The sequence below is a fragment of the Syngnathus typhle genome, linkage group LG19 (genome assembly GCF_033458585.1).
Source record: "Syngnathus typhle isolate RoL2023-S1 ecotype Sweden linkage group LG19, RoL_Styp_1.0, whole genome shotgun sequence".
In the NCBI taxonomy this organism is placed as follows: Eukaryota; Metazoa; Chordata; class Actinopteri; order Syngnathiformes; family Syngnathidae; genus Syngnathus; species Syngnathus typhle.
Window position 1 is genome coordinate 1970817 of NC_083756.1, and position 23592 is coordinate 1994408.

General features: G+C 47.2%; 1 protein-coding gene across 6 annotated transcripts; it reads right to left on the reverse strand.

Annotated features, from left to right (window-relative positions):
* Positions 1-4945: 4945 nt before the first annotated feature.
* Positions 4946-23202, reverse strand: dipk2ab (divergent protein kinase domain 2Ab). Of its 6 annotated transcripts, none has more exons than XM_061265441.1 (6): positions 22692-23132; positions 18550-18596; positions 17589-18459; positions 8185-8488; positions 6340-6676; positions 4946-6236 (listed from the first exon to the last, which is right to left on the reverse strand). In XM_061265441.1, the coding sequence occupies exons 3-6, from the start codon at positions 18240-18242 to the stop codon at positions 6167-6169; spliced, it is 1365 nt and encodes a 454-aa protein (XP_061121425.1). In that variant the 5' UTR covers positions 18243-18459; positions 18550-18596; positions 22692-23132; the 3' UTR covers positions 4946-6166. The 6 variants fall into 6 exon arrangements, with proteins under 6 accessions (XP_061121425.1, XP_061121428.1, XP_061121424.1 ...); XM_061265444.1 differs by having other exon boundaries at positions 22967-23116; XM_061265440.1 differs by lacking the exon at positions 18550-18596.
* Positions 23203-23592: the final 390 nt, after the last annotated feature.

Below are 23592 nucleotides of genomic sequence, written 5' to 3' on the forward strand. Positions count from 1 at the left end.
ACTGAATACTGTCCATCAGAAGAAATGGCTGCAGACATACTAACAAAACCAGTTACAAAAGTGAGACTCAAAAAGTTTCAAAAATGGTTCTTTGGAAATGCACAAGATGCTATGGGTTAACAGCATGAGAACAAGGGGGGGTGTTGGATTTATGTTCTCCTGTGTGAATGTGTTGGTTTATCTTTTGTTGTGGAAAGATGTTCTTCTTAATTGTCGTTTTATTTTGGAGGTGATTTTGTTTTGTGATCATGGAAGACTTCACTTCCTGTTCCGGGTTATGTAGCGTGAACTGCATACAAATCGCGATGTGCGAATATGTTCACCCTCCTGTGTTGCGGACAATAAAATAAACGGGCAAAGTAATCAACCAACCAAGTGTGTGCATTATTAAGAGAACATGGCCGAAGAAGAAGAAAACCCTTCGAGCTCAACAGAATGAATTGGAAAATTCTTAGATTCTCTTGTTTTCAATGTTTTATTAAGAAAATATTTTATTTTACTATAGTGTGACAGGGAATATGCGACAAACATTCGTGCCGACATCCTGACGACAACGGGAGGGACAAAATATTACAATCAGCATAAATGTCACCATCTCCAGCATGCTGACTCCTCATTACATCTCGCGCGAGTCACAGTGCGCCATATGGTGAGAGCTGCATTATCCAAAAATATATATATAAAATAGATCAGGAGATTAAGCGTCCCCTCCTGCAACTTGATGACGTCATTTCTGGATAATACTTTGTTTTCAGCAGGGGTGGATAATTGATTCTTTTGAATTTGTCATATTTAAAATCACAGGCCTGAGTTCTCGGCTAATGTACCCAGGGACAAGAGGATGGCGAGTGGTGATGATGATAGTCGTGTTGGTAGGGGAGGTGAAGCAATGATGAGCTTCCAATCGTCAGGCCAAGCGAGTCCTGTCTGTGGCAGACGATAATGTGCCTTGTAAACGGCCGCATGTCCCGGGATAATGACATGGCGAGGCGCTCTGGGCTCTTGCCGGATGGCGCTAGTCTGATGGCGCCAATGACCTGTTCCCCGTTTAGAGATGGGATAGGGGAGACACAGCACGGCTCCATTAGCTGTGCGTCATGGAGGAAAACACAAGGGCAAGGGGAGGCGGGAAAACAATACATAAGCACGAAGGGGACGTTTGAAAATGTTCTTTGTCGGCTAACAGCGAGCTGCCACTAATTTTGTCAAAAATAACCTAGCTATCATTTGAGCTATTCTCGTTTAAAAGTGGAAGAGACCACACAGTATAGCCACAATTAACATAAAAACAAAAATCAATTGAAACCGAACCTGGCAAACCTGTCCAATCCAATTGAAAATCACTGACCAGTTTAAAATCTGCCAAGGGAATTGAGTCAAAAGGGGGTCGGGGAGTGCTGGGGATTTACAGGAGCTAAAAATGTAAATGTACAAACAAAAAGCGGGACGTCATTATGTAAAATATTTGCATTGATTTTGAGAATGTACAAATGCATCAGCATTCAAAGTATTTGCCAGTTATGTTTGTGAGCAGCCTGAGCAAGGCACGCTCTAAATCCACAATTCTGTCCAGCTGTCAAGTGTGAGGGCGGCGTTATGTAAATTAGGTACAAAATTACAAACCACAAAAAATTCACTCGGTTGTTTAATTTCACACTTCATGGGTGGGATGCCAAATATGTAGACAAGCAATTAGAATATTTTTTACGTCATGTTATATTTCTCTCTATTTGTAGACTAACAGCGCCATTGTAAAAAACAGACAGGTAGAGCTACAAGTAAGGAGGGGGTGGGGGGGACTAAAGGCCGACCTATTCGTCAGAGCCGTTAACTCCAACCTGTTGTTCTCCACTGGCAAAACTTGTACTGTAATTTTCGGACTATAAGTCGCGGTTTTTTTTCATAGTTTGGGTGGGGGGGCGACTTATACTCAGGAGCGACTTATATATGTTTTCCGTGGATGGAAGTCGAGGGCCGGCGCTCAGCCAGGTGGCTGTCCGAGGACAGTGGCTGGGGCTCGGTCATGGATTTTACGCACACCCGGTCCTATTCTATGGAGCTCTCTCACTTCCGTGGCTGGAAGTCCACGCCACCACACGCCTGTAAGTTTGTTTTGTTAAATTAAGAGCCGTTTATCCACGTCTTTCCTCGAACTTTGTTAACGCTACAATATAGTTATATAGTAGATCTGTGGAATAACGACGGGGCTGACGTCAGGGCGCACGCGCGGCGATGTTGACAAAGGACGAGGAATTTGATCGATGGATTTAATGATTTAGAGTGCACAGATGGTTCAATAACATTATTGCTTATATAATAGTTATTTGATCTATAATTGATATATCGTTATATGGGCCTGTGGAATATTTTGAAGTGCAAGAGCCGTCAGTGGCGCGCACGCATTGTTGACAAAGGACGACGATTGATGGATTTAATGAATTGGAGTGATGCAGATGGTTTTATTAACGTGTTATTTATGTAATCGTTTTTTGAATAACTCAGAATTTTACGTCAGGGCCGTTCTCAGCTCTTAGTTTGTGTTTATGTCACGTTAGCATAGCTATCGTTTAGCCTGTTGTTGCTCGGTCATGACTGTTCTTAGTGTTGGATTTTGTCGAATAAATTGCCCCCCAAAATGCGACTTATACCCCGGAGCGACTTATATATGTTTTTTTTTCGCTTTTTTGGGCATTTTATGACTGGTGCGACTTTTAGTCCGAAAATTACGGTAATCACTTCCCCGACACGGCCTCCAGACACGTCGAGCAACTAAAGCAGCGAAGTCCTCTCTCCTCACACCAGATAGCCTTGAAAATGGCAATCCTTCAGAGAAAGAAAAAAAACTCGCACAGCTAGTGGACAACTTCCAAGGATTCTTCAATTGCCACTGCCCGCAGCTAATTAGCGGCCGAAGAGACGCGCGCATCATTCTGAACTGCTTTTCCTCAAAAGGTCAAAGTAAAAATTGAAGATTCTAGAAGCACTAGGGATGGATTCACCACATCAAGGCCGTTTTCGGTCTAAAGGTTTGATGTTAACTATCAAACCACCATGTATTAAAATGGAGAAAGATGTCAGAGTTGATTAGAACAAAATGTATAGATAAAGGTTCCAAGACCATTTTCAAGAATGTCTCAACAATTTGAACTGTCATGACATTCAGAGCCACCTTTTTCTCGGTACTCCTGTACTTACTTTCATTTTCCCCAAATCTTCCTGTTTGTACATCTCAAACCTGATTTACTTTCCACCCCCACAAAGCCGCTTGCCTGAGCTACGCTTTCCAAACTTTGGGAGCCTTAGTGTTCTCGTGTCGAGACTGGGTTGCGCGACAGCTTATCTAAATGAGGCATAGTAGAAGCGTGACATAATCACGTTGAAGGGATGCACGCAGGCTGCCAGGAACATTGCTGCGAGCAACTCCCGTGTATTGCATTAGTGATGATTTAGCAGGAAGGCTCCTCTGGCCCGCGGATTGCTTCTCCTGATCCACGGCCAAGCCCGGAAAAACCCGACCCCCTTAAAAAAAGACACATCAGGCCAGGGTGCGCACAATTACACAAACACAAGCCCTGTTGTGCATAACCTTTCGCTCACAAAGCCCTCCTCCTTTTTGGTCTCCCCCCCAAAAAAAAAATATAGGTCATTTCGGGACTAAAAATGGCTCTGAGCCTGAGGCTTGCCAGAGCATGAAATAGACTTTACAGCACGTCCAGCAGGAAACTTTGCTTTTTGTTGTTGCCCATTTTTCATCCCGTCGCGTCACTGTAATCGGGCATATGGCGTGCACATCCACCCCCACAAGACCGGCCTGCCTCCTGAATAAGATATCAGCAGGCGAGACATGCACATCCAGATTAATACATTTGCGACGATATCCACCTCTGCCTTTCACTCTTGTCCTGCGCTGATAAGCACGAACGGATGGATTTCAAAATGCACGCCCTAATTATTTCTAGCATCCTTTCACAAGCCCCACAATTTGACAATTTTTTTGCTTTCTAGTGTAAATGCTCAGCGTAACGTTTATATATCTCCATATCAATATTGCGTCCCACCCCTTACGCTAATATAGACTAAACTAAGAGCAAAGCTAAAAGCATCTCAAAGGAGACATTTTTGCAGCTTTATTTGCTTTACACGCACTCAGCAAACTTTGAAATATATATATTTTTTTCCCCTTTCCAAGCATTCTCACCTCCCGAGTCTTAATGTTTCAAACTACCGCGTCTGAAAATGGCCTCATGTTTATTTAAACTTCAAGGGCAGCGGCGGGCGGGGGTGCACGCCTGTGGTGTTTTCCTCCATCCAGCCAGCCAGCCAGCAGGTCGACCCTGGAGCCACTCGTCAGGCTAGGCTGAGCATTCAAGAGACTTTAGGGGAGGTGGTGGGACTTTGGTTAGACCGGCGGCGCTCACCACACGCGGCTGTGACGTCGTGCAAAAACCGCAAACCAAAGGGTGTGTTCAATAGAGGAAATTACAGGATGGAAAAAAAGCAAGTGCTTTTCTCTGTGTTTAACAAATGCACTGACACAACAAAGATTACACTCAACACAATGGGATAGGGTTGATTTTAAGAATACTCAAAAACTTTGTTCATAATGAACACCGATTTGTTCCCACTAGTGGAAAAATCTCTAAAATGGATGCCTTCGGGCGAATTTTGTAATATCACAAAGATTGAAACCCACTGCCTACCTATGGGTTTCCACTGAGGAAAAAAAAAAAAGTTTTTTTTTTTTTTAAGAACATTTCAGGAGGCCTGGCGTTAGGACAGATTTAAGCGTAGACAACGTGCGGATCTCGGCCAAAAGACGTGAAAGATCAAAACGGGAGGAGGAGGAAGAAGGAAAGCGTGTGAAGTGCGGCCAAAATAGTCCTACTGGAATGTGGAAATAATAAAATAACAGTCAAGTTAGAATGAATAAGCGTGCAAACACAAGTGTATATTTCTATATATAGATATATAGATATATATCTTTTATTTCAATAATTAAACCCACTGAAAGTTGCAAGTACAACTTTTGAATGAAAGGCACAGGAACAATCAGACAACGCTGATATAATAATACTCCAAAGGAAACGGACAGTACAAAAGTGGACAGTTAAGTCACGCATGTACAAACTCCTCTAAGCGGGGGGCGTTGACGTCACTTTTCGGGACCAAGGAAAACTGATCGGACACAACGAAGAGGCATGTTTAAAAAAAAAAAAAAAAGGCCCGGAGCCAAACAATTCTTCTTCTTTCCTATTCGTATTGCTTTTCCAAAACACCCTGCTGGCCACGTCCGATTCACAACATAGAGAGGGGTGAGAAACGAGACATTTAAAAGTATTCTTTCCCAGAGCTTTTCAGTGAAGGGCGAAGGAGATGCTGCTGTTTTGGTTAGCAGCCGGGTTTGAATGGGCATTTGTGGTTACATTTTGCCAAACTAAAAATAATCCACAAAAAAAAATGGTTGCGGTGGAGGAACAAGTTTTCTATTTTACCTTCAGCCTCTTTGGTTTTATCGTCACGGGACTGTGCAGTTCTCTCCTTTCTTTTTCCTATAAGAGTATCTGTTGTTCTCACCGGTTCCTATTCACAAAAGGTGGTAAGGGGGGTGGGGGGTAGCGGAGAAAACGACGATGATTGCCGCCGCCACCACCACGACGGGGACAGACCCTGCGAGCGACGCGATTGATTGGAGCTGCATGCTATTCGGACTTATCTGAGCTGCCTTCTCGGTTCCACCTGACGACAAGAGATTCAAGCTACCTCTGCCTTCCCTGTGGCACGCTACAGAGAGGAAAAAATAAAATCAAGATCGGTGGTGCAGGAAAAATGTTAATGCAGCATTTTAAATGCAGCCATGAAAAAAAGCGGGGATAAAAAAGGAAAGATCCCCCCGGCAAACATAGGTGTTCGATTCAATGTTGTCATGAAACGTGATGATGAAATGAGGCGGCAAGACGGGGGAAGCGTGTGGTGGGTGGGGCCGGGGGGGTGAGGTCAGCGTCGCTTCATCGCACATGTTTCATTAGCCTGCGAGCAAAGTGTCGCTCAGAGCCCGCCCCCTTCCTTTTCAAATGGTGCAACCATCCGAGAAGGTTGCTCCTGATTTCTATCCCGCACTATGCATTGCGCTCCCCAGCAGAATCTCGTTAGCAGCCGACTCCTCTTTTCAGGCGGCAAAGCCAGTCAGTAAAGCAGTCCATGAAACCGAAGGCTCTTCCGTAGACGCCGTCCTGCTCCTGCGCAAAGGGGAGCTCATGACATCAAGGATCTCAAAGAGTTCAGAGGCGCCCGGGATCCAGTCTGCGGGCGCGTCGGACCGACGCCGACTCTGTCCATTACCTGGCGGGCGAGGAGGCGGCCGAGAGCCGCGTGAGGTACTCGCGCAGTTCTTTGGCCGCCTGGAAGCGTCCGTATCGCTTCTTGGGCTTGGTGCACTCGTCCAGCAGCGCCTCCAGCTGGCCGTCTTTGGCTATGTGGGCGGGCGGATCGTGAAGGAGGCCCCCGGTGGTGCCGCGCCAGGTGGCATAGCGCGACAGCAGGTTCTGGCACACAGCGTAGTAGTTGTGGTCCACCATTACCCGGGAGCATAGAGAGTCCTTGGAGAAGGACAGGCAGGCCTCTCGGTCGCACTCCTCAAAGCGGCTCTCGTACCACACGTCGTAGTTCTCGGGTTTGTCTGTTTGGGGAGGGCAGAGGCACGTTACCGGCACATCGCAATACCAGTATACATAGTTTTTTTTTACGTTTTCTTGCCACCACAGGATGCAAAAACTCACTCGGCTTATAACAGCAACTCAATTAAACCATCAAGTGCTGCCCTGCAAGGAAATGAGTCCCACTAACGTTCTCCAAAATAGGAGGGGCGCATCAACATCAATCAGTGAGGTTGATTAAGACAGATCTCCTTGCACGCTCATTGAAGTAAAGGTGTGCGCTCAAGCACCGAGGTGAGGTGACAGTAATTAATGTTCCCGCACTTGATTGACAGACGGCATCAAGAAAATGAAGCACTCCTCTTGGCCACACTAACGCACGACAGCGAGGAGATTCTTCCCAAGGATGAAGCTGAGTGTGTGGCAGGGAAGTGAGGGGGGACAACCTCATAACAGAAAGCAAAAGAAAGCTCATCACTTTCTTTTGTTGGGCTGATATTGCGGGTGTGACGAAACGTACGCTGTCAATAGCGGAGAATATAATTTTCAGTCCCAATGGATCGGTGGAACAAGCAGTACAAACGTGCTAGGTCACGTCGTCTCGTTATTTCCCGGGGAGCGTCTTGTGAAAAAAAACGGCAATGATTGAACCTCTACGAGAACGTCTCGTCAAGCTCAAAAAGCTACTTGACATTTGGGAACCTGAACGGACCTGGGAAATGCTCCAATTGTTTCGACATTGGACCGTCTGTTCAGATCCAGCCGGTACGCGAGCCTGCGACATTGTGAGACTGATTATCACCATCGCCGCCACTTCCACCATAAACGTTCTTGGCGCGCCGGCCCAGGTACGCAGTCGGACTTGACAAGCTCTCAGCGGCTGTCAGACGGAGAACGTCAACGGGCCGGATTGCGTTTTAAGGCGAGTCGAAAAGACAGCGTGGCAACGCGGGGAACCTTCATCTAGCAGCTATAAAAAGTAACAAGTAGCCCTTAACGGTACTTCAACGCAACTCCATTTGATCATTGGAATGACTTCATCACAAGAATCCCTTTTTTTTATATATACAATACGAGTCCACACGTACACGAAAGCTAGACAACACTTGATATCTGTCATGGGGAGCACTGGTGGGGCCTTTGCATCTGGCGACACAACATTCCATCACCTTAATAGGATTTCTGGAGAAAACGGGACAAATCAAAAAGGAGTGACTGGGTGGTCCTCCCTTTCTGTGAAGCAGCAGTGGGAAGGAGGACCAAGGGGTAGGGATCTGTCACGCGCTACGTGTGATGTATAGCACCGTCCTTGTTATGAGGTTTATTTCAAGAAGGTGAGGGAGGGGTGGGGGGAGACAGCTCATTATCGAGACCATCTTTGCTTTGATGGAGACGAGAGTGTTGAGGGCAGAAGAAGCTGGATGAGGATATTCTTGGCGGCTTGGTAGAAGCAATGCCCCAGAACAGCTCCGGCTATTTAACTCATTCGCTACCAATGACGGTTAAAGACGTCGATTTGGAGGAAACTCACTCTGCTTGATCAGTCGCTTGTCGGCCACTAGGACGTTCTCGGCGTCGACCACGATGACCTTTCCGTCGCGGGGGCCGACGGCAAAGTTGTCGAAGCTGACGTCGAGCAGGTAGAGGGCGAACTCAAAGTCGTTGTTGGTCAGCTGCTCGGCGATGTCCATCAGCTGCCGGGCCAGGTCCGCCCGCTTGTCCCAGGGTGCGTGGTAGTAGCTCCACAGCTCTTCGCCCACGTAGTTGACGGCCACCACGCGCCCGCACGCCCCGAGGTACTTGGCGAAAGGCCAGCCTTCGTCCGACGGGAAACTCTGAAGGGAAAACAAACTCCAGTTGAAGCGCAAATTTGAAAAGTTTAAAGAGCGGCCGTGGTCATTATCGGAAAAGCGCTTGTTGAACTTGCAACGGGAACTGGTTTTCCTCGCATAAAGAGAGAAAGAGAATAATCCCAGACATCAAACGCAAAGTTTTCCGTGCAGCCTTGGGTAACATTTGATACGCCGGTGTAAGCACAAGATTTGAGAATCTGCCAAAAGGAGCGCATGAAACGGAGCCAGCGATAGCTACAGTGGATTAAATCTAATAGAAAAAGAGCCGTCTTGCGTTCGAAGCCACAAGCCGATATCTGCCACCTGCCATTACGGTAAACCTAACGGTTATTTGTGTCCGCCGAAAGTTCAAGTAGTCACCGTGCCCGTTTAGCAGTGAAAATGCGTTTTAGTAATTCAGCAAAAAAAAGTTCCTCCGAAGCCTCTAACAACAAACAAGTTGTTTATGCAAATGTATTTACAAGGAAATGTTACAAATAGCTGCTTCGTTGCCACTCTTCTCCATTAGCTACAACACACGCTGTGCTGAAAACACGGCCTTGTCATTAAAAGACTATTACCATTTCAAAGCGGTTCAGAGTTTAAGCAAGGCTTGAAATAGAAAATCCAGATTGCACCAATGTGTTGGGGCTTTTCTCAATTTTCTGTCAAACTGTCCTTTTGCGATAAAGTGTACCGGATGGGAGCTTCCTATGTAACAAATCCCACAAAGGCTGCTGTTCTTGGCAAGGCGGTTGAGGAAAGGGTAGGGTAGGGGGGGGGGGCAGGGGGCAGGGGGCACTCGTGTTTCCAAATCCTGAAACCCAATAGCAAAATGTCAGGGAACACGGAACGTTACTGTACTCAAGGTGTGAACTACTCCTGACCGCCGTGTCGCCGGAGGAAAGTCGACGCTCTGCCGCCTTTTAGTGCCTGCCAGGGAGCTTTTACATATGCATGGCGAGCTCACCTTAAATATTGATGAAATACAAATTATTTAAACGTTATTCTCCCTGACGGTTTATCACAAATGCGGATTACATCGCCTGTATAGGAATGGAGTAAAGTGAGGCCGGGAAAGTTTTTGTGTTTCAAATGGGAATCGAAAGGGCAGAGGCGCTAACCAGTATTGACTGAGGTTGAGAACACAAGCCAAAATAGGTCCAAAATAATTTGGTTCTGATTAGTGCCACACAAATAGATCCAAGACCACACATGAAGCACAATGGGCTTCCACCGGGCCGTCACTCCTCTTGGGGCCCAGTCACCCTGTTTTGGCAAGGACTCCTTCTGAATTCTGCCCTTACTTTGGGGTTGACAGCCTTCCTCGACATTTTTTGTAAAAGTGACATCAAAAGGGAGCAGATATCCTTTGGTGACAATTTGGAGATTCCAGAGGAATTTGGGATTAGAGAGCCTGAGTATCTAAAATGGTTTTTTAAACATAGAAAGTGAAAGATTAGATTGAAGCTGGATAATTTGCTGGTATATCCCTATTAGGCCCGTTTCCTCTGACCCAAATGCAAACCTTGGATTGCGCCGTGTTGATGCAACTCTAAGCAGCTCTTGGGCATGTTGACAAAACTCGGCCCGTCCAACGGAATGGCTGAAGCGGCTTTACCGTTCAAAAATAAAATCCTCCCAAATTGAAGCCCCTGCAGCCAGGTTTGGCGGATGAGACGAGAATGTAGAAAGCCAAAGCTGGGAGGAGAGTAAAGCGGTGTACGTATGCTGGTTTACGAAAGCCTCTCCGCTCTTTGGTTGTCAAGTTGCAGCCTGAAAGGATACAAAAGCGGAGCGCCAGAAGCTTGGGGGGGGGGGGGGGGGGGGGTGTCAACAGATGATTACCCCGAGGCAACTTTCAGACTTACTGTCAGCGTGTGTTACGAGAAGGCCTTCATGTCGCCCCGTCTCCTGCTCTTAACTCTCATTCGACGGTCTCTGCATACTCGGGTGCCATTTTCAATGAGGGGCCCGTATTTACGTGTGAAAAGCAAACGGGCCAGCTGAAGGCGAGGACTAGCGAGCGGTGTACTTGAAAGACTCGACGACTTCCTATCACCGAGTTTGATAAATACGGCGCGTGTCCCGCCGATCGCTCTCCCTCAGCGCTCTTTAAACGGTTACTCGGCAGAAGCCATTACCGTCTGCAATGAGGCGTTGAGGGGGGGGGGGTCGGTGGGCGGGGACGGACGAAATGAGTTGGATACACTTCTCTGCCATCTCTGAGCAGATCTGGGAAGTTTCCTGCAAGAGGCGTACGGAGCGCACAGGTGGTAAATTTTACTATTTGTGTCCCCCGGAGACGGCGTGCATTTTAAATGCGCTGAAAATGCAATTCTGGTTACGACTTTTTGTGAGGCCAAATTCTATCCCTGCCAATTGATGGCAATCTGCTAAAGTTAGACATACGTCGTATATTGTTCAAATTGTGGCGCGTGGCACTGCACGGGTGCTGGAAAGTAAACGCTAACGACTTAAGCTAGCGTCATATAGCATCTGAGTCGTACGTAAAAGCGGCTCACTGTCAACACCCCGCATTTAATTAGCTTAATGGGGCAACCAGCACAATGTCTAGTCCAAAGCTCCGTTTGAAAGGCAGAGGCAAGTAAATTGCTGTTTTACTGTCACGCTCTAAAGTGGCAATTGAGCAAGAACGCAGGACACGAGTCGTGACATACAATCGTCGATTCACGATGGACCTCTGTTCCGAATTCGGAAAATGTCGTAGTCATCCAGTAAATACGATCTAATACGAAGAAATGTAATAAACAAGACTGGCAAACACACACACACAAGCTTGTTCTTATTGCAGGTGACCTCGCAGTGACTTCTAAGGGCAGCTCTGGCTAATCTAATGTAAAAGGTAGAGCCGGTGCACAACAGCGGCATTGAGCGGGGGGACGTGTGTGCTTTCCGCTCCCCTCCCTTTAATACAACAGACGAGCTGGCGTCCTCCCGGGGGGTGGTGGGGGAGGGAGGGCGTCAGAGTGGGCTGAAATGCAACGGGGCCACAGACAAATAGGCAGCCTCGGGAGAAGGAGGATGAAACGAATAGAGCGAGCGGTGCAGGGAACACACCTGCGTCCTGACATCCGCTGACAAAGACATGCTCTTCTACTGGACAACTTGGGGGAGGGCACGGGCAAAGAGGCTCTTTGAGCGTCAACCCAAAACTGTATCCCGCCGCATATGAATGAGAAAATGCAACGTGACCAGGGCTGATAACAACCTCTTTTCAGGGGCCGAGTAAACATCAGCTGCTCCCAAGATATCGCCTTGGCTACCCCGCAAGAACACTTGGCCAATCAAACGTTAGTGAGTAAACGCTGTGGCGCAGAGCTGCATTTATACATGAAAGCTTTGTGTGTGTATATATAACGAAAAGGCTTGGGCTTAGCAACGATGGCTACTTAGAGGAAATTAGTAGCTAGCCACAGCAGTAGTTAAGGGTGCGGTTGAAATTCTCTGCATTTTCTGTCCTCGACTAAACCCCGGCGTTTTACGAAAAGCAAGTCAGGACAGGACTCTGGAGGCTAGTCCCGAAGATCAAACTCTAAGTGTGCAGGCCAGACGTGTTCGTGTCAGACACAACAACAGAAGTTTCTTCCGGCTATGACTCAGATGCTTTAGAACAGGGACTCATCTCTTAGGCGGAGTCAGGTGTTCCTCTGAAGCCAGTCGGGGGGCGGGAGGGGTGACATTTCTTATTCACCTTTTGCATATGGAGGATGTGCAGCGAGCCCCTTCTGGCATTTCGGGGGCAATTTGAAGTCTCGAATCCAGTCTGGTAGCCCACAGCGAGCGCTCAAGCCTCACTAGGGAATGGGCTTTAAAAACCCCGTCGTCGCAGTCGCACAAATGCAGCGAGACATTTCTATGTCATCTGCCCCCCCAAACTTGCTCACTGGCCTCTTTGCTGCTTCTGCAATCTTTTCAGTTTCTCAAAGTAAAATTCCTAGTCAGCAAACTAAGTTGGAGGAAAGGTATTTGCTCAAGTGTCAGAGCGTAGAGAGACAAAGGATGCGGAGTGTGGTTTGATTCAGAGTAGCCTCTGAGAGCAAAGTCACCCACTACCCTCTGCGGGAAGAAGGAAAATTGTTTTGTAAAGACGACCTAGAAAGGAATTCAAAGGTCTATTTGAGCCTATTGAACATTTGACATATATCTTTCATGTAATTGGAGTTGGTTTATTGTGACAAATGCAGTCTCCCCCCTCCATCCCGGAGTGATCCGCACACTGCTTCCTTATTCGCGTCAAAGCTCCTATCAAAGCATATCAATTAGCTAAGCTTTAACACAAAGCTTGAAAATCCCTTTTAGATACGAGTTTGTGGCTCTTGCACAAGACACTGCTTTGATGCAATCAGCGAGTCATTTTTGCCCGGCCTTTTAAACGAAATGTCACACTTGGCTCTAAGCATGTTTAAGATGGGAGTGAAAAGCGAGAGGGGAGGGGAGAGGGGCCGACCTAGTGGTTTCTAATGATAACTGTGTGCTGACCTGAACCCGAGCCGCTGCGCACAGACCTCATAAATCCCCTTTGCTGGGAAAGCCAGGAATGTGTAAAGTCAAAGGCGGTCGTTGTTGAATCCGTCTGGGTGGTTGTGCCGCCCACGCGGACCGGGAAAGAACCCAACCGGATCTCGAAACTAACTTCCGAGGGCTTGTACGATTGAGGTCTGCGTCGAGGCTCGCGTATCGCAGAGCGGCAGACAATTATCTCACGGGACGGCAAACTGCTGCGACTGACCCTGTGCTCAGAAGCTCGCTGTGGATAGAGCGAGTCAGTATTTAAGAGAATTTAATGAACCAAACAGTCACGGAGAGGTTCCACTATCCCGAGGCAGCTGCACTTGCAGTGACTACGAGTCAATGTGCTGCATTATCTGAAGGTATTTTCTCTGGCAGGAAGTGCCAGTGGTGGATACAACAGTGGCTTGCTTGGCAAGCAGGCATGACAGAAGGAAGCTTGATTTGGGGGGTAGGAGGAGACCCGGTGTGTGGTACGGGGTGCTTCAGACCACCTAAGCAAACACAGCTGTCATGTGTGCATGTGTTTGTTGAGGATTACGGTGACAACGGCAGGCAGGCTCATTCAAAATGGGAGAAAAGGCCACAAGGCCCTGGGCTTGTAGGACACAGAGCGCTGTCAAACCTTTCCCCGGCCCCCCGCCTTCCAGCGGGGACGCCATCCAATGAGGTCATCCAAAAGGGGAGCTGGGCCCGGATAACTCCCTGTCCTAACAGGATTCAGTCTGTACACAAAGGCCTAGAAGAATAATGAAAAGGGGATTGGGAGCACTTGAAGCCGGGTTAAGCGGCGTAAACAACTCTGCTCTTATGCGCTAAGGAGTGTCACTGTCTCTGGGATGCAGAAAGCAAATAAGATATTCATCACTATTTAGTGATGGACCTCAATTACTTTAAAGGATGGGAGGCAGACACGCCACGCCGCAGGACTGAAGGCGAGTCCGCAATTATGAAGTAAATAGTCGGAAAGTATAATTGGCCTTGGATTGCATTTGGCATGTCCCGTCGAGTGTGCCAGTGGAAGCAGAACCATTTCTTACCAATAAGAAATGTTCAGGAATCGGCTCTTTGCTCTACGATAAATCAATTTTGGGAGGGTCGTGTTTCAGGTGTCACCTTTGCCCCCCACCCTGAGCCACAAGCACCTTCCGTGTTTATTTAAGCTTCAGTTCCCAAAGGTTAGTCTTGTGATTGGGTATGTAAAAGCTCATTAAAATCAAAAATCAAAAACAACACAAAGAGACAATCTGCCTCCCCCCGTTTGGGGAGAAAACAAACAATGCAGGCAGACTGTTTGTTGAAAGCACATTGGGTCTTTACTTTCACAGTTCCGTTAAGATCTTCCTGTCAGGAATCTTAGCAGGCATGAAAGATAAGGTCATCTATCAATGTGTGTGCTTCTTTTTTTCTGCAATGCGGCGTTGGGTGTCAGATGTTGTGCGGGGGAAAAACAGATGGCTACGCGACAGGACCGTTCTGATGAGCATGTCGGTGTCAGCCGAGGACTGGGTGTTAAGTGAGGAGGTGGTTCTTTGGGATGGTGGCAAAGGGGAGGGAGGGTTGGTAAAGCGGCACAGATTTGAGTTTGGAGGAGATGAGAGTGCCACCGGCTGAGTGAAGCCCACAGCCTGTCACTTCATATTCTCAGCTTCACTGGGCAAAGCGGAGCCCAGGACCAAAAAGGGTGCGAGCGCAGTCACATGGTCATGGCCGCCTCGCAAGGTTTAATGACTTGGAACGGAAGACCGAGGCGAAAATCAAACTCGTTCCCGATTGGGCCAGATGTACTGTAGCCCATCAAATCACCTGATGAATCAGTAAGTTGTTTAGCCAAAGGAAAGGCGCCAAATTAACTGCAAATGGAAAGAAGCTTGATGACTAAGACTTTTGGGAGAGGGGGGCGAGCTCAGCGTTTCTAAATACATACATCCCAAGGCATGTTCCATCTGAAAAGGGAGTGCAACGAGCCTTCGCCTTTGTCGTGCTACCCGATCAGAAACGATCTGCTCCTCCCACGTTTCATTTCATTTCACATGGATTTTAAACGGCGCTTATATGTGGCGACATCGTGTTTTCCCAGAACACAAATAGCCCCGGGGAGTAATTTTATCATTAAATCATGTTACGATTTGGCTCGCGATCAAACAACTGACAAATTACCATCAACAAACTGCTACCAATAATGTTTGTCAACTGGACCGGTCAGTTGCTAAGGAGCCGCTTACCTGAACAATGCGTAATCTTTGCTCGGGATAATTAGAAGGAAGCATTAGGGCGTAGTAAATTTGTGCATTTCACGGAGCCTCCCGTGCCTGAACTCGAGAGGCACTCAACAGTGCGCAAATAAATTTTCACGTTGGCTAATGCGGCGGAATGCTCACTGAGCCGTCTCCCGCTGTAGTGAAGGAGGAGGGCCACACTGCAAGCGCAGCAAGTCGGTGTCGAGTACAGTGCAGGGAGAAGACGGATCCATTCAAAAATGCCTGATGATCCACCGGAATTAGCCCCGGGCATCTCTCTAAGACACGATTTTTGTGCAGACTAAATGATGATGTCACCATTGAATGAGACGTCAAATCAACGGGCATCATATGACTTGGCATATCTCTACCGTTTTGATTTAACCGTGACCTTAACTCCACGTAGATGTCCTGCAGAAATGACACCTCATTGGATAGCGATGATATTTATCAAGCCAAAGCAGGAAACAAGCGCTAGACATGGCGCCAGGCTTTTGTATTTCGCTGTCGTCTTTTTTTTGGTCATCTAAAAATATTTATTCCCCCATGGCCAAACGGTCTGCCACGTGACAGAGGAATGCAAGCTGTGTTTGCGTATGCCTTGCGTATAGCATGGCACACAGAAACGGGCCATTGTTGTCCCGAGCCAAAACAACAGAGCAGATTGTTTGCCACTGACAAAGGCGGTCTGGTGTCTCATCGTGAAACAGGGCCCATTTACTGCCAGTGGCTACAAAAGAGCAAAACCACAAGGCATTCTGTGAGAGTTCAGAGCTCACAGAGCAGACAGTAGAAATGTTACGCGCATTATTCAGGCAAATAAAGCCGGAGGAAAGAGAAGCAGTGGCAAACAATGGCGGCAGGAAATCCGTCGTACTAAAGACGGTGAACCTGTAAATTGTAACTCTTGGGGGTGACTGCCTCTGCTAAAACAAATTGAAGCAGTGGGAAGAAGCTTTTCCATTAATTCTGTCCTTGCTTATCTTTTGTTAAAATTCAATCTCTACCAGGCGGGTATCACGCTGGCCAAAACAGACATCCAGGTACCGCTGCATGTTCATTCTATACATGAATTCTTTATGGTCCACTCCTGCCCAAGCTTGGCAGAGGGTCCTTCGGTATACTTTGACCAGCCAGGCCGTCACATCTTTTTACCGTACGTTGTTGATGCCAACCATCTGCTACATAGGATCAACGTACCCACGTGACCCGAAGGTCTCTCAAACACGCCACAGATGACAAGGTGTCGGGATGAGCCACGTGCAAAAGGTAAACACTGCCAAGGGCAAAAGAGTAGAGGGATCCATGCGGCTGATGGGAAGGTGTGATGTGTTGGTGTCTGATATCTTTAGCATTCCATTTGCGGCTCCAAATCACATAGCCTTTGGGCTAGGGGGAGGATGGCAAGAGGCCACGGCGATGGAATAATTCGGAGTTTGTGGAGCATATATTCATCCGCTAACAAAAAAAGAGACACAGGCGGACAGAACAAAAAGAAAGGCAGAGAGGAAAGCACGAGCCGGGCGAAACGGGCATTATGGATCAACTGGACAAAAGCTGATCTCGCTTTTTATCTTATGGAATGCCGGGAGGCGTCCGACATTATGAGTATAAAAAGGGGGGCGAGGGTTGGAGGTCAGTTATTGAATGTCAACACGGGCTGCGACCGTCGTGGTTCTGTCGAGACACGGTCAATGACAGATTGAGATTGGAATGATCGGATGCTTGTATATCACACAGGGAGCTGGCAACCGGGATGATAGAACACTACATTCCGAGCACAACCTCCCACAGATGACGGCGGCCCACTGGACAGAGACACGTATTCAAACAACTTGGACCATTTACAGATTGCAATCTTGAATAATTCAAATCCGCCCTACATATGGTGTTAAATATGCAATCTTGCCGCCAGCAAAAACCTCTCATCTTTCACGAGGCCACGGCTCTCAAAACCTTTAGAGGATCGCGAGCATTGCCAAAGGTTCTGAAAGGGTTCCTCCCAAACCAACATCTATACATAGAAGGGAAACAAGCATACTCTACTGGTGAGCTTGTCCAAAGATAACCCCAAAGGATGACATTTCTTAAAAACACCTGGAGCCATAACTCCGTCCTATCAAAACAAAGGTTAATGGGAACGAAGAGGGAACTCACCCTCCTCATAGGTCTGAATTGTATCAATGCTCATAATGGAAGGAAGGTATATTTATCTCAGTTCCCAAAGGCATTAAAAAAAAGAAATCATCGGGCTTTCTTTTGTTGGTGCCCCGCCACTTTAGATGAGGATAGTAACAAAGATTTAACCTCCTAGGTGAAGGTAACAATACCTGCAGGACAAGTGGTTCCGGGTTGAATGCCAAGGTCATGAGCAGCTGCATTCTCTCCGTGTCCTTCAGGTTCTTGAGGAGAAAGCTTCCAGAGTCTTTGGTCTCGGCGTAGCGTCGAACCACGCGGTCCAGCAGACGCTGAGAGGGGCAGTGTACCAGGTCTGACCAGCCCTCTACCACCTCTGGAGTAAGAAGACGAACGTCGCCATTGATCCTAGCAAATTCAGTTTTGTACATGGCCTGGATGAGATCGCAGCGAGGCCTGCCCGTGGCCCTCTTACAGATCTTTTGGTCTATCTCGGCCAGCTCTTGGTTGGAGCCCAGCCGCTTCAGCACGATGCGACGCGTGCCTTCCCTGGGCTCTCCGTATTGGGCAAAGTAAACATTCTTGACGTTGAAGATGTCGAGGAAGCGCAGGCGCCCCCACGTCTCAAAGGAAACCTGACTGTTCATGAATTTGCGACACCAGCTGGTGCCGAAGCAGGCGGGACACTTGTTGAGGTTGATGAAGCGACGGTCCGTGAGCTCGTTCTTTTGGAACGAGGCGAACAGGTTGTGGGTGTTCATCAGCAAGATGACAAACAGTCCCACCACAAACAGGAGCTTCAGACAGCGGTACACGCGGCCGAGTTTGAGAGGGAGGAAGCGCAGCATGGTGGGGACGGGACAGAAGTGTGGTCTCGAAGGCTTTGGCGGCCGGGAGCGTTATCCAGATGGCTGTCGGCGAGTTGACTTCAACGCCTTTCCGTCATGGCGTGTCGGGTTGGCGTCTAGAGCCACAAGCTGGGGCGAGGCTGGCAGTCCCTGCAACTGGCCGGTGAGTCATGTTCAACCAAGATTCCTGTTGACGGGCTACTTTCAGCTAGCAAGCCTGGACGCGAACAAAAACAAAGAAGAGGAAACTCATCAGGTCACAAGAGAATGAGAAATTGCGTAAGCATCCATTTTGATCACGGCTTACCGGTAAATGACGACTTAATGTGCGCTACCTTGAAAGAGGCCCGTTTCCTGAGAAGAAGCAATTGCCAGAGAAATTCTAATTGTTTCATCTGAGAACTTTCCATACCTTTGTCCACAAATGAGACAGAAAGTGGCCGACAAAATCAAATCACCAGTGCCCGTTTGAACATTTTCTCTCTAAGAAAATCATTTCATGGGCACTCACAGTAAAACAATAAATTAAAAACAAGGCGATGGTGATATAAAGGCGGCTATCAAACCAAGAGTGAAACGCCTTTCTCTCGAGTGCAAATAAAAAGGTGCTGCTCATTCTGCAATTGTATCACTTTCCTATACAGCGCTGCGTTGTGAAGAGTGCAAGGTCCAATCTCTGATCAACGTTGTCCTGCTTTGATATGCTTTGAAAAATAGCCCCTGTTACTGTCCCTCACGCTCGAAAAATAAATGCCATCGGGCAAAATCGTCTCGCTGTCTGGCACAAAGGAGTCGTGTCAAGAAATAACCGCAGAACAAAGTGACTCCAATCTGGAATCGGGGACGGCGGATCATCCAAGACCAAATCATATTAGATTCCTTTGAGCTTTAAGATGCTTCCAGAAAGACAATGAGTCCAGCCATGCAAATTAGCCGTCTTCAATTAGAGCTCATTAGGACATGCCTATTAGGACAACAGACTAGCAAGAGGGTGCGGCTAACGAGCAAGTAGATTAGCATGGCGTGCGCACACTGATTATTTGTGTTCGGTCCTTTCAGTTTAGCTGCCGAGATGTGGCCTCACGACGGAGAGCTCCAGGCGGCCAAGTAAGCGGTGACGGCTGGAGCAGCGGTGGGGCCTTCGATAAGGAACTGCACCCACCGCCATCTGAGCCTAGCTAGGCTATAACGCTAAAAATAACCCGAATCCAATTAAGGGGAAGTAGAGACGGCGGCTGCACTGCTTGTTGGGTTGTTTTTTTTCTTCCAAAAGAGGACACAAGATTTATGAATGCTGTCTGTCTGCACTTGCCGTAAAAACTCTGAGCATATAATGTACCATAAACAAGATGGAAAGCCTGAATGGTGATCTGTCACATCCGGATGCCATTCCGTGATTTATGAAATCATAAAAAAAAGACATCACCACTTTTAGGGCTTTACGAGTGAATAATATCCAAGGCACATTTAGTTTACAATGACAGCGGTGCAATACTGTGGAAAAAGTACATGGTAATCCTTTACGCTTTTTTTTAAAGTCTGAAACCTGCATAACACTGAGCAAGCTAAAAGCAAAAAATTGCACCTCAGCATCACGCCGACTTCCACAAAATGTCTCCAGTGTGATGAATGAACAATAAAAATATATATAACCCCTCAGGAGTGGTGCGCATTCTGCCCGTTCTAAAAAGCCAACACAATAATTTGATAGGGTCCCAAAAATAAAAAATAAATCTATTCCTCCAAGATAATCATATTCATTTGGGAAAGGAAGATGAATCGGCGGGGAGAAAATAAGAACACCGTCAGCCAACAATAAAACGTCGATATGAGCCGAGGAAGCATACCGTTTACATTTCACTACATGGAGCGAGGGAATGAAAGGGAGGGGTTGAAATATCACGTTGCTCTAAGATATCGAATCAAAAGCCATTTAGTTCCAGACACAGGCGGTTAGGGCTTCGACGTCGCAGCCTAGATTTTGGGAGTAGATATGAGTTTTAATTCGGATCAGCAAAGGACTCAAGGGAGGGAGCGGGTAGAAGTCACTCATCTCAACGGCGAGGTTGAACCGACAGGTAATAAGATGCGCGGAAGGGCGGGCGGCTAACAAGCTAACACGTAGTGTCTTGCCGTCTCTCAAGAGACCAAGTGTTAGCCCTCAATTACCTACGGAGCGTTACCTGGATTATGTCGACGACCTTGTTAATTGGCGCGGCGAAAAGGATAAATCGCACGCAGCAGTTTTGACGAGGTTGTTAACAAGAGGCCAGCGGAAGCGTTAGCCAAAATACATAACCGTTGCTCTGATTCTTTGGAGTTCACATTGGCAAGGTTGCCCTCGAGAGGGTAAAGGCCACATGACGGTGTCGGGCGCTTTGTATTCTGCACCAGATGTGAATCAAAAAGGGCGCCAGCCTGGTGAAACTTAAGGTTGGGGGCAAACCTCATTGTACCCATGGTGTCAAATTAGCCCCGCTCTCAGATCTCACCCCGGCGACATCTCGTCTCTCCCTTGAAGGGAGGAGGAGGGATACACAATACCAAGCGGAAACCCCTGTTTAGAATAAGGCTCAGATTGCCTAACGTAGGGGGTGGTGACTTTTCCTCGCTACCCTTTCTCGGGTGAGCATGGAAGAGGCAAAGTAAGGCGGGCAAATCAAAGGGCACCCCGCTCCTCATGCATAGGAAATGAGCCTTGCGTGCAAAATGCAAGTTTCAAGTCGGGGCAGATGCCAAGAGACGCAAAATGCCTCATTAGCAGGAGAGAACAGTGCCACGATATAGCGATAGCTAGGCCTCGTGTTGACTTAAAACAGAATGAAAGGTTGCGGATATTCCAATATTTCAACTCATCTTTAACATTTGACAGGATAAGCCAGATAAGATAGGGAATTTCCTCCAGGGATAATCTCCGCCGTTGTTCGTCAAATCAAACTGGATTGAGATTAACATATTAGAGGGCTCGGATGCCACGGGATAAACCAATTATCTCGGAGGCACCTGTGGGGAATTTTTAAGACCACATGTGGTCACAATGGCAATCGTTGATATCACGTCATTAAATCTTTTAGTCTATAAAATGTCAAATTGTCAGCCGCATTCCCATTGTGTCAACCAACTGTACTTTAAATGACAGAGCAGACTCACCTTTTGGCAATGGTACGCTCCAGCATTTTTCTTCAGTGCACCGGCGCAAAGGTTAAGTGCATCCAAATATTCAACTGAGTCGCATTCGCTTTAGAACTTAAGTCTCAAAGCCCACACATGAAAAAAAGCGTTTAACGGCATTTGCTGGCGGCTTTCGCCGCAAGATCAGACGAAGCTTCCACTTTCCCACCCCTGCTGTCATTGCGAGGCTCCAGTTGCCAAGGTTATCGACTGGGGGAGTCAATAATGTTTGATCGCAAATACAGACAAAAAAAAAAAAACTCACAGGAGAAAGCGCGCGGGCGGCTTGCAATGAGAGAATCTTAACGACAGCAGCGTTTTACATTCCTGGAGGAGCATTTTTAAAAATCAGCACCAATTAACAGCAGCCTCCTCTCGCAGGGGACATTATTAATCCGGGGATCTATTTGTTTTTGAGGTTTTCGGGGTAATAATGTGCTTGACTGTTCAGAGGATAGCATGCTAATTTGGATTGATTTTAAGACTAACCTGATGTTTAAAGGCTCAAGAAAATCAAATGGCAGTTAAAACGAAAATAAAAAGATTAGAAAAGTTCTATTATGCAAAGTGGCATGGGAGTGCATTCATATCCAAAAAGATCCCGTCTCATTTTGACTCCCGGCACATTTCCCTAACAAATAAGCAACCCGAGTCATGCAAATTGATGTAAATTCTGCTGCAAAGTGCGTTACAAACTCGCAGTCGGAATATTTTCAAGAAGGAGTTCCCGCACTTGGGATCGGTACCCCCAAATGTTACTGACTGACTGCCTGGCTGTGGGAGTAAAAATATTAAAAGCTACTTTATTTAATTTATAGGGTGTTTTAGACACGTGATCCTGTCTAATTTAGATCTTGCGCTGAGACATAAATGCTGCATCTCTGCATTTCAAACACTCCGTGTGCAAATGCAACGCAACCACACGGTTTTACCAACGTTATTTCAGTTTTCTTGTTGTATTGAGTTCAAATCGAGCTTCAAACGAGTCACGGAAGTTCTTTTTCTGCAAAACATCACGCAGAACCGTTTTAGCGGTTATGTTACCCGTCTTGTCGCCGCTCGGGGACAATGGGGGCATCCGATAAGAGAAGAAATGCTCTTATCGTCTGCTTTCATCGGAGAAAAAGAAACTAAAGTGTCACGCGAAGCCTCGTGTAACAGAAAAATCACGAGCCAGCCAAGTCAAAATTGCACAATCACCTCAATGGCTTAAACATTAAGGCTGAAGTCGAACTGACGAACTGATGGAAGCCAAGTTGAAGAAAAAAAACAACAAACCTGAGTGACTTTTCTTTCTTTCCAGGTTAAATGTGCAAGAACTATCAGCAGACGCTAAGCTCTCACGCGATCATTCTTCAAAGTTGGTGCGTGGGGTGATCAGGACCACATCAAGGCAACGAAATAACAACAAAAGGCAGTTTCAACTGGGCTTGGTTCCCATCGATCACAACACGCGAGCTTCTGCTTCGTTGCAAGTAGCGGCTCCCCCCGTGCATGTAGCCAGCTAGCCTGCTAGCCGCTCAGATAAAACAGTTAGGATGTCAAATCTTAACTCTTCGTAGACCGGCTCGTCCTGCGTCCTCTTCACAAAAGAGCCGAGCGTTGGCGCAGAGCGTGGACGTCCATGAGTGTCCGCGGGGCATGGGTCTCTTTGCATGGGCAAGAAACGTGCTCCTGCTCAGCTCTTCTCGCCCGAATAGCGGTTCCCTACTCGCCTCATCAAACCACAATAGAATCTCTGGCGACTCTTTTCAACAGCAGGCTTTTTTACGACAGCTTACGTCTGTTTACGATCGTGTTTCCATAGCGACTCTTCCCATGTTTGTCTCGATGGAACGCCCCTCCCCCCCTCGCCCCCCGAGAACAAAGTTTGCCCTAAAATGCAACATTTTCTGAACTTCAGGTGAATATATCTACAAGTTAATTATTAATGTTATTCAAGAAAATATATTGTTTGATTATACGCCCCGCCATGGAAAATATTTTTTTTATTACTACGTTGTCCTTGGAAAAAAAACTGAACCCAAACGCACCATATGGGGACATTTACAATAATAAGCGAGCCACTCGTTTGTGCAACCGGGACAACACTTAGATAATTGCACTCCTTCATCACAGAGACGATGTTATTACTATCGTAATCAGCGAAGTAATGCACATGGCAAACACAATTCACACG